Consider the following 12113-nt stretch of genomic DNA (forward strand, 5'->3'; position numbering starts at 1 on the left):
TTGGGACCCTCAAACTGGCCCTGGAAATAGTGCATGCATATAGTAGGGGCTGAAAAGTGTACTGAATTAATGTTGCTTTCTGCAGATCTAGATCTAAAAACAAAAAACAAAACAAAAATACAAATGAATTAATGTTGCTGACCACTTTCACTTGCAAACTTCACTTTAAAAACATTAAATAAAAACTCTTGGCCGGGTGCGATGGCTCACGCCTGTAATCCCAGCACTTTGGGAGACTGAGGCAGGTGGATCAGGAGTTCAAGATCAGCCTAGCCAACATGGTGAAACTTCATCTCTACTAAAAATATAAAAATTAGCTGGGTGTGGTGGCAGGCACCTGTAATCCCAGCTACACAGGAGGCTGAGGCAGGAGAATGGCTTGAACCCAGGAGGCAGAGGTTGCAGTGAGCTGAGATCATGCCACTGCACTCCAGCCTGGGTGACATAGTGAGACTCTGTCCCCCGCAAAAAACAAACAAAACTAAAAAAACCCCAACTCTTTGGCTGAGCATGGTGGCTCACGCCTGTAATCCCAGCACTTTATCTTAGCTACTGAGTACAGGTACAAAGTAGTAAGACCGTGGGATTGAACCAGGGTTGGGATTATGTCAAGTGCTTACCGTGGTCATGGAGAAGCGTGAGGGAGTTGTGGTTGGCTGCAGCTGTGGTGATTTTAATGATGGACAATGGAATCTAAGCTAGATCAAATGGGAAGTGTGGACATAAGAGGGTGAGGGACTATAAAAGAGTCTAGGGAGCCATGATGAAGCCCTGAATCAAGGGTTAGAAAGACGGAAATGATTTGGAGACTGTACTGTTGGAAAATCCACTCGTCCTTGCTGACTGGGTTCATTGGGACTCTCAAACCACAGGTGGGTCGTCAGCACAGCCTTGCAATTATAATATATTCCCATGGTCAACTCAGTCACCAACTCTCCTGGCCAGCTCTTTCACAAAGCCTCTCTCCTCCAACCTCCAATGCCCTTTGCCCTCCATCCCCTCATTCTCAGCTGATGACGTGGCTCATTATTTTGCTGAAAAAACAGAAGCAATCAGAAAAGGCTGATCATCAGGCTAATGGATCTCCTTTGTCTCTTCTGACCCTAGCTCCTCAATGTCCACCGAGTCAATTTCTCATACACTAGCCAGAGTTATTATATGAGCACTCACTCAGAACAAAATCCAAATTCCTTACCATGACCTAAAGCATCTCCATGGTCTACCCACATGCCTGCCTCTGATTTCATCTCCCTCCCTGTCTCCCTGGCTGTGTCCGTCCTATCCACATGGATCTCCTTGCTTTTTTTGCCAACACCCAAGACATATTCCCACCTCAGGACCTTTGCACATGCTGCTTCAGTCTCTGGAGTGTTCTTTCCCCAAAAGTATATGTGGTATGCTTTCTCATTTCTTTCTCTTTTTTTTCTGAGACGGAGTTTCACTCTTATCACCCACGCTGGAGTGCAATGGTGCGATCTCGGCTCATTACAACCTCTGCCTCCTGGGTTCGGGTGATTCTCCTGCCTCAACCTCCAGAGTAGCAGGGATTACAGGCATGAGCCACCACACCTGACCAGTATGCATTATTTTAAATTTATCTTTAAATTCCACAAAACAATAATAAACATATCCTTTTTGTGAAAAATAAAAGCATTACTGAGAAACGAAGTTTCCTTTGATCCCCTGCCTCCATCCCAGCCAATCCTAGGCCACTCCCTGCTCCCTTTTTCCCAGAGGTAGCCACTCGTTACTGGGTATAAATCCTTCCAGGCCTTTTGCTATGCATTTATGTGCACTACATATGTGCCAATAGGGAATATATACAGTTGTCCCTTGATTTCCCTGGGGATTAGTTTCTGGACCCCTGTAATGCTAAAATCTGAAATGCTTACATCCCCTGTAGAAAATGGCAGTCTTTACATGTAACCTACATACAACCTCCTGTATACTTTATTTATTTTTTCATTAAAAACATGGTTTTTTTGTTTGTTTGTTTTTTGTTTTTTGAGATAGGGTATCCCTCTGTCACCTGGGCTGGAGTGCAGTGGCATGATCAGGGGTCACTGCAGCTTTGACTTCCCGGGCTCAAGTGATCTACCTCAGCCTCCAGAGTAGCTGGAACTACAGGCATGTGCTACCATGCCTTGCTAATTTAAAACAATTTTTATTAGAGATGAGGTGTTTTTTTTTTCTTTTCTTTTTTTTTTTTTTGAGAGAAAGTCTCACTCTGTTATCCAGGCTGGAGTGCAGTGGCACCATCTCGGTTCACTGCAACCTCTGCCTCCCAGGTTCAAGTGATTCTTCTGCCTCAGCCTCCCGAGTAGCTGGGATTACAGGCGTGCACCACCATACCCGGCTAAGTTTTGTATTTTTAGTAAGACGGGGTTTCACCGTGTTGCCCTGGCTGGTCTCAAACTCCTGCCTCGGCCTCCCAAAGTGCTAGGATTACAGACGTGAGCCACTACACCTGGCCTAGAGACGAGGTCTTGCTTTGTTGCCCAGGCTGGTCTCAAACGCCTGGCCTCAAGTGATCCTCCCTCCTGCCTTGGCCTCCCAAAGGACTGAGATTACAGGCATGAGTCACCACATCTGGCCCCTCCTGTATACTTTATTATTTATATATTTATTTATTTTGAGACAGGTCTTGCTGTCACCTAAGCTGGAGGGCAGTGGTGCAATCTCAGCTCACCGCAACCTCCGCCTCCTGGGCTTAAGCAATCTTCCCATCTCAGCCTCCCAAATAGCTGCAACTACAGGCATGAGCTACCACACTTGGCTGATTTTTTGTAGAGATGGTGTTTTACCATGTTGTCCAGGCTGGTCTTGAACTCCTGAGCTCAAGCAGCCCACCTGCCTCGGCTTCCCAAAGTGTTGAGATTACAGGCATGAACCACCATGAGCAGCCCCTCCTGTATACTTTAAATCATCTCCACATTTCTTACCTGCAATACTTAATACAATACAAATATGTACATAGTTCTCATATACTGTATTTTTTTTTTTTCTTTTCTAGAGAGAGAGCCAGTCTTGCTTTGTTGCCCAGGCTGGTCTGGAACTCCTGGCCTCAAGTGATCCTCCTGCCTCAGCCTCCCAAAATGCTAGGATTACAGGTGTAAGCCACCACTCCTGGCCATGTATTTTTAAATATGTATTTTTTTAATTGTTGTGTTTTTTTTTCCCCCAAATATTTTCTATCTGTGGTTAGTCGAATTTACACCTGTGGAACCTGAGAGGCTGTGGAGGGTTGACTGTATATAGTACTGCCTGTGTTTTATTTGTTTTTCTTATTTTAGCTTTAGAAACACTATTGGGATTAACACTATAGCTGGTCCAGATCTCCAAAAAATAAGACAACAAAAGTCTGAACTGATGTTCTTGAGCAGTTGGCCTATGTCTCACAGATACATTTTGCTCTTGACCTAAGCTGAAGCAGGAATGTAATTTGGAGTTTGTCATTTGCGATGGAGAGGATGGGGTTCTGCTAGCTAAGAAGCATTTATCATAGTCAGGGCTGACCCCAGAGGCCTCTGTTTATTTCAAACTCTGTCTCTCAGTTTATTCAGAGCTAGGATGTACCTGCAAAGTTGGAGGCTCAATTCCAAGCCACCAGGGAAGATTGGTGGCTCCTGTGTTCCAAAGTGATCCCTATGGCTATCTTGTCCCTGGCTTCGTCTATCATTGGAAAACCAAAAGCAACTATGTCTTTAGCAAGGAACTTTGAAACACCTCTCACAGAATTGCTGACTCATCCTTGATTTAAAGAGCAATGAGCAGGTCTGACCTTTTTAGAAACAAACCATGGCACTACCTCCAGAAAATAGGACAATTTTCCTTTGACAGTGGACTATAGTGCCAGCGTGTATGGGGTGGTGCCTTTCCCTAGGAGTAACCCTCTAGCCTACTTTTTGATAAAACCACCAGAAGCAGGACTATTTATTTATTTGAGAAGGTGTCTGGCTGTATTGCCCAGGCTGGTCTTGAACTCCTGGCCTCAAGTGATCCTTGTATCCTGGCATCTCAAAGAGCTGGGATTACAGATATGAGCTACCATGTCGTGCCAGACACAGGTTTTGTAAGGTGGTTTTGATGATAGGTTCTCAGAAAGAAGCTCCATTCTCAAGCAAATTTGCCCACCAAACTCAGAGCAGATGGGCTACAGGCCTCCGTGTAGAACATGTGCACGTTCTGCATTTCTCAAAGGAAGGAGATGTGAGCAGCTATGTGCTCACCTGCTTTGCCAAGGTCATCCTTTGGGTTCCCCTGACATCACAGTGGCCCTGACATTTCATAAAAGCACACACATGCCTCTTCAGTTTGGTCTTTTCGGATGCTGTGTCTGCCAGGCCAACTCTGTCTCCCTACTTGTTGATGGTGGGCAGGAAGTCTCACTAATTCATAAATTCTTGGCCAGAGTGTGCCCATCAACAGGGGTTACACTTGCCACCTCCTTAAAAAGGCTGTGTCTGCCCACAGGCATCCCAGCTCAATGCATTCTCCATGCTTCCTGGCTATTCAGGTAGGACCGCCGCACCTCTGTGTTTGGTACGGGGCTCGCCCAGAGAGGCCGCAGCCTTCGGCGATGCATCCGTGCACGGAGCTGCAGCTGGCTCTCCTCTCTACACTCCTGTGTCTGTATAAGCGCACATTTTAGTTTGCTTTTCTGGGGAAATCTTTGAGTAGGTGCCATTCCCAAGGTTCGCTCAAGGGGAGGAATGTGCCTTTGGGTACAGGGTTTCGGCAAGTCTTGGTCCTGAGGTCCAGGGTCACTAAGCCCAGGCTTCGGAAGGCGACTTCAGCGTGAAAACACCCCACGCCTCCTACCACACACAACGCGCTTCGGAGGAGGGCGGGAGAAGGGGACTCCCGAAAGCGGGAGGCTTGCGTTACGCAGTTGAGATATATCCGGGCTGCTAAGTTACAAGGGGGTGGGGGCTCTCCTATTTTGCCACCTTGGAGATGTGGAGGGAGCTGGGGTTTTGTGACGGAGACCTGGGTAGCTGGGACTGGCCGAGGAGCGCGCGGCCGGGGCGGGACGGGGGCGGAGCGGGCGCTGCGCTGACTGCCGCGGCAGAAAGGGGGCGGCCGCGCCCATTTCCTCTGCTCCGCCGCGGCCAGAGGGATCCGCATCGGCGAGCTGTGCCTCCCGGGTGTCGGCCCCGGCGGCTCCCTGATCGTGCCCGGCTGTGGCGAGGCGGCTCCCGCCCAGCCTGTGGCGGCCGCTACCTCCAGGGCGCTCCGGAGCCCACTGCGCGGCGCGCGTGGCGACTGCCCGCATGGACGCGGCACTGAAGCGGAGCCGCTCGGAGGAGCCAGCCGAGCTCCTGCCGCCTGCACGGGACGAGGAGGAGGAGGAGGAAAAGGGGATGGAGCAGGGGCTGGAGGAGGAAGAAGAGGTGGATCCCCGAATCCAGGTAGGGCGCGCGGGGTCACCCCGCATCCGGGCTTCGCGAGGGCTGCTGCGGAGGTCGGCGTCTACGCGTACATCCACTTCGCAGCCCCCAGTGACTGTGGTCTGGGGACTGGCGGCCACATACGGTGGCAGGAGACGATCTGTATGCTCTGTTTCATCGTCTCCACAATGAGGAGGCTACAGTGCCCGCGTGGATGCGGCCTGACTCTATTGCGGGGAGCCCCCCGCAGACCCCTAGCAGGATCGGGGTCGCCGCAGAGTGCCTGGTGGTTCGGGCGGATGTGCAACAAAGGGAAAAAGGGGGCGGGGGCGCCTCGGGGGTACCCCCCGCCCGGCCACCACGGCACCGCGGGCAAGGCATGGCCTCCAGGTTCTGCGAGGAGGGGTCGCCCGCGTGGGCGCCGGGCACCGTAGGCGGGTGGGCGTTGCCCGCCCCTGCAGCGCGGGCTGGCACTGGTGCCCCGGGTGCAGAGTCCTCACCTGCCAAGGTGCCCGGCCTGAGCCGTTTTCCTTCTCTGATTCATTGTTAGAGAACTGAGCGTCTTATTGTCACCACCGGCTCAACGTTCCGCCTGGCCTGAAATTGCTTAAAACCCTGCTTTTCCTTGTTGTGAGGCTGGGCATGAACAGAAATCAGGGACAACTGATGCGCAAAGCTGACGCGTGGAGGCGGCGAGGGGATTGGGCTGGCTGACTGTGCCTCCATTTCCAAGAGAGATGATTAAAAAACAATTTCCAAGCCGAGATCTAGGAGTGACAGTTTAACCTCTTCACCCTGAAGCAAAAAGCAGAGCAAATCCCTTTCTAAGACCCGTTTTATTCTACCTTTTCAGTAAATCATTTTTAAAAAATTGCTTTTAAGCATGCTCTGTAATTTCTGGATCCCTAATTGGTTTTTTAGTGCACAGATCAATTTAAAAGCTCACTTAACTCAGTGGTTAGGGTTTAAATGAATTGTTTTGTCAGGTTAGCAAGATAAAGATCAGGTGGAAAAAAAACCTTGCATTAGGAATGCTATTAATTAAAATAATTGGTTTGGAATAAATCGTGTGTTATTGGTATGGGATTATGTTAGCAAGATCCTTTGTTTGCATAGTAAAGATGAGTTAAGTTCATGTTGGATGCTTTTTACAAAATGTCAGTTTGTAAATGTTTATTGAAATGAATGGGATTAAAGCTAGTTTAAAACATCCAGCTAAGTAGGTTGAATAATTGGCAGTGTGAAAAGATTTTCACCCTTTACAGAAAAATAATTCTGGTGAGTTAATACCAGAATTCTGCCCTTGATGATTTCACTGGGTTTATATTTTTGGCCTGGCCTTGCTTATTGTCTTTTATTGTTTTCTAAGCAAAGTTCTTGCTCAAGGCAGATGGTGCTGTTTTGATGAGGCCATTAAACCATTTGTAACAGGTGGGATTTACCTGAAGGCACATACCTGGAATATTTGACCTCTGACAAATTCCAAATGTCTCTGAAGACATTGTCAAAAAGGATACCCTCAAGAAAATGGTTTCAGAAATGCTGACATTCATTTGCTTTTCTAGCTAAGCCTCAACTGTTTGCCTTAAGAATTAATACCAATTCTTCCCTTTTCGTGCAAACTGGGCTGGGATAATTTTTCAGGTTATGGATTGAGTTATATTGGAAACAAAAGACGGATCCCGTAAGTCTTTTTCTCTCCCTCTTTTCTTCACCAGGGAGAACTGGAGAAGTTAAATCAGTCCACGGATGATATCAACAGACGGGAGACTGAACTCGAGGTACAGAGAGCTGAGTTCCTGTTCTTGGTGAAGTGATGTCACTCACACCGGCACAAGGCTGGTTAATTTTGTCTTCATAGCTGGAGGGTTATTGCTGGACCCCCCTCCTTGGGAGTTGAGCAACAGCTCCCTGACAGAATAAAATACACCACTGAGCTCAACCTGTGGGCGGAACGCATGTGGATCCAATTTCACATGTTGTTTTTCATTATGGAAGCTCCATGGGGCCTAAATCAAGCCTGTGCAGAGCGTTACACAACGCCTAAGCCCCAAGTTTTCATGTGACTGAAAGGATAGAGAGGAAAATTAGCTGAACTCTTTAATGAAGAATAATGAATGAGCTCACAAAATCTCTTACATGTTCAGGGCGGTTCCTGCCATTTGTCCTGGAAAGGTTGTGTTGTTTCCTCTGACTTCGACCATTTCTTGACTTTCCTGTCCTAATAACTCACCCCCGCCTTCTGCTTTCCTGCTCATTTCTTTATTGTCTGCTTGTGCATAGAATATAATTATAATGGTAACAAAAAGCTGTTTAGACTGGAAAGGCCTTTCCTACTGGGAAAAATCTTGGAAGACTAAAACTTGATTTAGGTTTCATGTGCATTTTCCAACCGGAGTGTAAACAAGTTAGCATTCATCACAGCCTCTGATTAGTTTCCACCCCTTTCCAGTAGTGGTTGCTTTTACCACCCATCAGCAAATTTGAACAACCACTGTATGTATTCAGGAGACTGAATTGACTGTCAGAGCCTGGAAGGGACTCTCAGCGCAGCTTCCCAGTGCAGGGAGCTGTTGGCAAAGTCTGTTTCTGTAGCAGGAGAAATAGCAAAAGTCAGTGGAAGGGACAAGAAGCACATGGTCCCTAAGAGTGAGGGTGTGGGAGACAGGAATATAATCTGCCAGGATTCACAGGCAGCCTTGATTTCTGCTGCATGCGTAGGCCCTGGAGTTACCAAATCTGGATGTAGCAATGTGGATTAAAAAGTCTGTTGCTCTGAGCTGTGTGAAGGGTTATCGCTCACCACCTCCATTTCCATCGTAGGTGTACAAGAACACGGGCTGTCCTTCTCCCTAAGTGAAGTAAAATCTAGTTTATTTACATTTCTTTCACTTATGAATTGAGTAAGTCTGTGATGTGCGGTAACTGAAACCTCTTAGGATCTCAGATTTCTAATGCATTAAACAACAAAACCCTTACCATTCCTATAGGGCTTTAGCATTTACAGACTGTTTTTTACACGTTTTATCTCATTCCATCCTGTCACACCAGCCTAGAGCTATGCTGTCCCATATGGTAGCCATGTGCAACGTATGGCTATTTGAATTTAATTAATTTTTTTTTTTTTTTGACACAGAGTCTAACTCTGTCGCCCAGGTTGGGGTGCAGTGGTGCGATGTCTGCTCTCTGCAATCTCCACCTCCTGGGCTCAAGTGATTCTCATTCCTCAGCTTCCTGAGTAGTTGGGATAACAGGTGTGTACCACCATGCCTGGCTAATGAGTTTAATTAAAATTAAGTAAGACAAAATTCTGTTCCTCAATCATAATAGCCACGTTTCAAGAGCCCGGTTGCCACTATATTAAACAGTCTAGTTGCCACTGTATTAAACTACTATCATCATAGAATGTTCTGGCCTGGAGAACCAGGAGGGGAGGGACTATTTGCTTTCCAGATAAGGACTCAGAGGCTTAGCATTTTGTGATGATGCCTCAGAGGCAGGGCTCCCATCTTATAGTCACAGGCATTTTCCAGATCTCCTCCAGTTCCTGCATTCTATTATCCCAGTGCAGTGGTGCAATCACAGCTCACTGCAACCTCAAACTCCTGGGTTCAGGCAATCCTCCTGCATCATCCTCCCTGGTAGCTGAGACTACAGGTGCATGCCACTATACCCGGCTAATTTTTCATATTTTTAAACTTTTTTGTAAAGATGGGATCTTGCTCTGTTGACCAGGCTGTTCTTGAACTCCAGGCCTCAAAGTGATCCTCCCACCTTGACCTCCCAAAGTGCTGGGATCACAGGCATGAGTTGCCATACCCATCCTGGAAATATTCTTCTTCCTACCCTCCCCCACTCTCCCCACCCCCCACACCAAGGCATTGATTGATTCTAATTGCTTGCCTACTATGTGCTGGCCACTGTTCTGGGTAATGAACAAGACGGCCCACATCTCAGCCCCTAGGGTGCTTACCTTCTTGGGGTGAGATTGGTTAATCTCTTAAATTCTTTTTAGCCTGACTTTTGAATCCTATTTCTGAATACACTTAGGTATTTGTGTGTCACAGGAAGCCACCGGACAGGTGTTTCCTGCTTGACTCTGGAGAGCATTTGGAGCCGTGTGAGAGGCCAACTGGAGGGTGTGAGGGGGGGTGGCCAGGGCTGGGCTGGGTTGCTGGCTGGCCTTTTCACGGTATTATAACCAAGACTGACTCATAGAAATATAATACGGGCTACATAAGCAATGAAAAACTCCCTAGTAGACACATTAAAAATGAAAAATAAACAGCTGAAATGAATTTAAATAGTTTGTGTAACCCGGAATATCCAAGACAGTACAATTTCAACATGGACTTGCTATTAAACAATTACTGATATTTTACATATATTTTTATACTAAGTCTTTAAGATCTTTGGCATATTTTACACTTAGGGCACATTTCACTTGAGACTAGACATGTTTCAAGTGTTAGTAGCTACATGTGGCACTGGGAGGCACAGGTTTAATAGGTGTTTCTGTCACAAAGGAGCCAGGTGGGATTTCACCCTTCACGATGGGCACCAGCTGCTTGTCAGATACTGTTGACCACTGCATTTATGTGGGTGAACGAGACAAAGACCTTGCCCTCCAGGAGTTTACGTTTTTGGTGGGAGTGAGGAGCAGAGAGGGGGTAATAATTACTGGTGGTAATAGCTACAGTAAGAAATGTGACAGACACTGGAGGGGCGCTGCGGGAGGACATCTGAGCAGATGCCTGCAGGAGAGCCCCTGCAGAGGAACAGGTGGAGTGAGCCACTGGGGTGGTCAAGGGGAGTATGCCCAAGGATAGGGGGCAGGAAAATGAGCCATTTTAATATACAGTCGAGTCTTTTGTTTTTTTCTTGCGACGGAGTCTCACTCTGTCACCCAGGCTGGAGTGCAGTGGCGCGATCTCGGCTCACTGCAACCTCTGCCTCCCGGGTTCAAGCGATTCTCTTGCCTCAGCCTCCTGAGTAGTAGCTGGGATTACAGGCGCCCGCCACCATGCCCAGCTAATTTTTGTATTTTTAGTAGAGACAGGGTTTCACCATGTTGGCCAGGCTGGTCTTGAACTGGCTGATCTTGAACTCCTGACCTCATGTCGTCATCACCGCCCCCCGCCCCCCCCCCCCCCCCCCGCTGCCCCGCCCCACCCATCTCAGCCTCCCAAAGTGCTGGGATTACAGGTGTGAGCCACCGTGCCCCGTCTTGTTTTTGCAGTACTTGTATTCCATAAAGTTGTGAACACTGAATTAGTGAATACGGAACCACTGTTGTAGGGAAAATGCAGGGCTCGGAGCAGGCCTGTGGTCACATCATTTTCATCAACTGATCAATATTAATCTTTTCAGTTTCCATTAAAAGACACTTTATTTACTATATACTATTGATTCATTAGCATTGAACTCAGGGCCGCTTACCTAACATGTATTTTCCCTGTAAGCCATATCACAGCCTGCTTATGCTCAGGAGTGCTCACAGACAGCACTTCGGCACTCCCCTTCTGGGCCATTTTTAACAGCAAAATCACCAAAGACAGCACAGAAGTGTGAAAGACATGGCACTAAGTAGACCATGAAAAGGACACTTGTTTACAGGCTGGGCACTGAAAGGAGGAGGTGGAGTGTCGCTCCTGCGCGTGTCGGTGAGTGAACCTGCAAGGGCTGCGTGTATTGATTTTGGGGTTACGTAACAATTTTAGTGAGTAGATGAATTCACAAGTATGGAATTGGCAAATAATGAAATAGTCTACTTTCAGGGACCCCAGGGGAAGGTATTTTGCTGTCCCCATTTCCTTTCCCTTTGCCTTTTGATTGCGATCTGGGGCATTCAGCACCTCTCATGGTTTTTGTCTGATGAAGCTGAATTGGTGACCAGGCTTGTGGTAGCTGCGAATGTGCTCACACACTGTGCCGCCGTTGTCCGTGGGTAGCTGTAGACCAGGGTGTTGCTCCTGAGGTCCACATTTAACACCCCATTTCTTGTCTTGGCCGTTTAAATTCCAGATTGCAAAGGGGCCTCTGGCAGCCGCCTGCCGTGTCACTTGGATGTCTGTCTCCTCCTGCAACCTGGGTTTGCCTCTGACCTTATTTTGAACAGTGTTGGGTCTCCTTTGCACTCTGATTTATATCAGCGAAAGCCAACCTTTTTAAGCTGTTAAAGGAGGAACCTTTTAACCAGAGAGGCCTTGGATATAAGCCTGATGTTTTAAGTTAGGAAAATAAACATTTTCCCACAGATCCAGTGATCCGTCAGCTTTATTTATTTATTAATGAGACAGGGTCTCGTTCTGTCACTCAGGCTGGAGTGCAGTGGCACAGCCTCGGCTCACTGCAGACTCTGCCTCCCGGGTTCAAGTGATTCTCTAGCTTCAGCCTCCCAAGTAGCTGGGACCAAAGGCGCACACCACCACGCCTGGCTAATTTTTGTATTTTTAGTAGAGATGGGTTTTGCAATGTTGGCCGGGCAGGTTTCAAACTCCTGAGCTGAAAGCAATCTGCCTCCCTTGGCCTTCCAAAATGCTGGGATTACAGGCGTGAACCACTGCGCCTGACCGGCTTTTTAATTCACTAAGTATTTATTGAGCACCTACTATGTGATGGGGCAGTTTTCGGTGATGGGGACAGAGCAGTGAAGAGACTGGACTGAAGTCCCTGCTCTTCCGAGGCTTACATTGCAGAGGGGGTGGAAAATGCAATAAAGAG

At 47.7% G+C, this 12113-nt stretch overlaps 1 protein-coding gene across 4 annotated transcripts in view; it reads left to right on the forward strand.

Annotated features, from left to right (window-relative positions):
• The first annotated feature begins 5099 nt into the window (after positions 1-5099).
• The window catches only part of SH3BP5 (SH3 domain binding protein 5), a 76935-nt gene continuing 69921 nt past the window's right edge, over positions 5100-12113 (forward strand). For 2 of the 4 annotated variants that reach the window (XM_045386996.3, XM_045386997.3), the window contains exons 1-2: positions 5100-5411; positions 7109-7171. In XM_045386996.3, coding sequence (XP_045242931.1) covers positions 5274-5411; positions 7109-7171 — 201 coding nt within the window. In that variant the 5' untranslated portion in view covers positions 5100-5273. The remainder of the gene's footprint in view (positions 5412-7108; positions 7172-12113) is intronic. The other 2 variants (XM_065539878.2, XM_074031018.1) reach the window with 1 other exon arrangement.

Source organism: Macaca fascicularis, chromosome 2 (assembly GCF_037993035.2).
Source record: "Macaca fascicularis isolate 582-1 chromosome 2, T2T-MFA8v1.1".
NCBI lineage: Eukaryota > Metazoa > Chordata > Mammalia > Primates > Cercopithecidae > Macaca > Macaca fascicularis.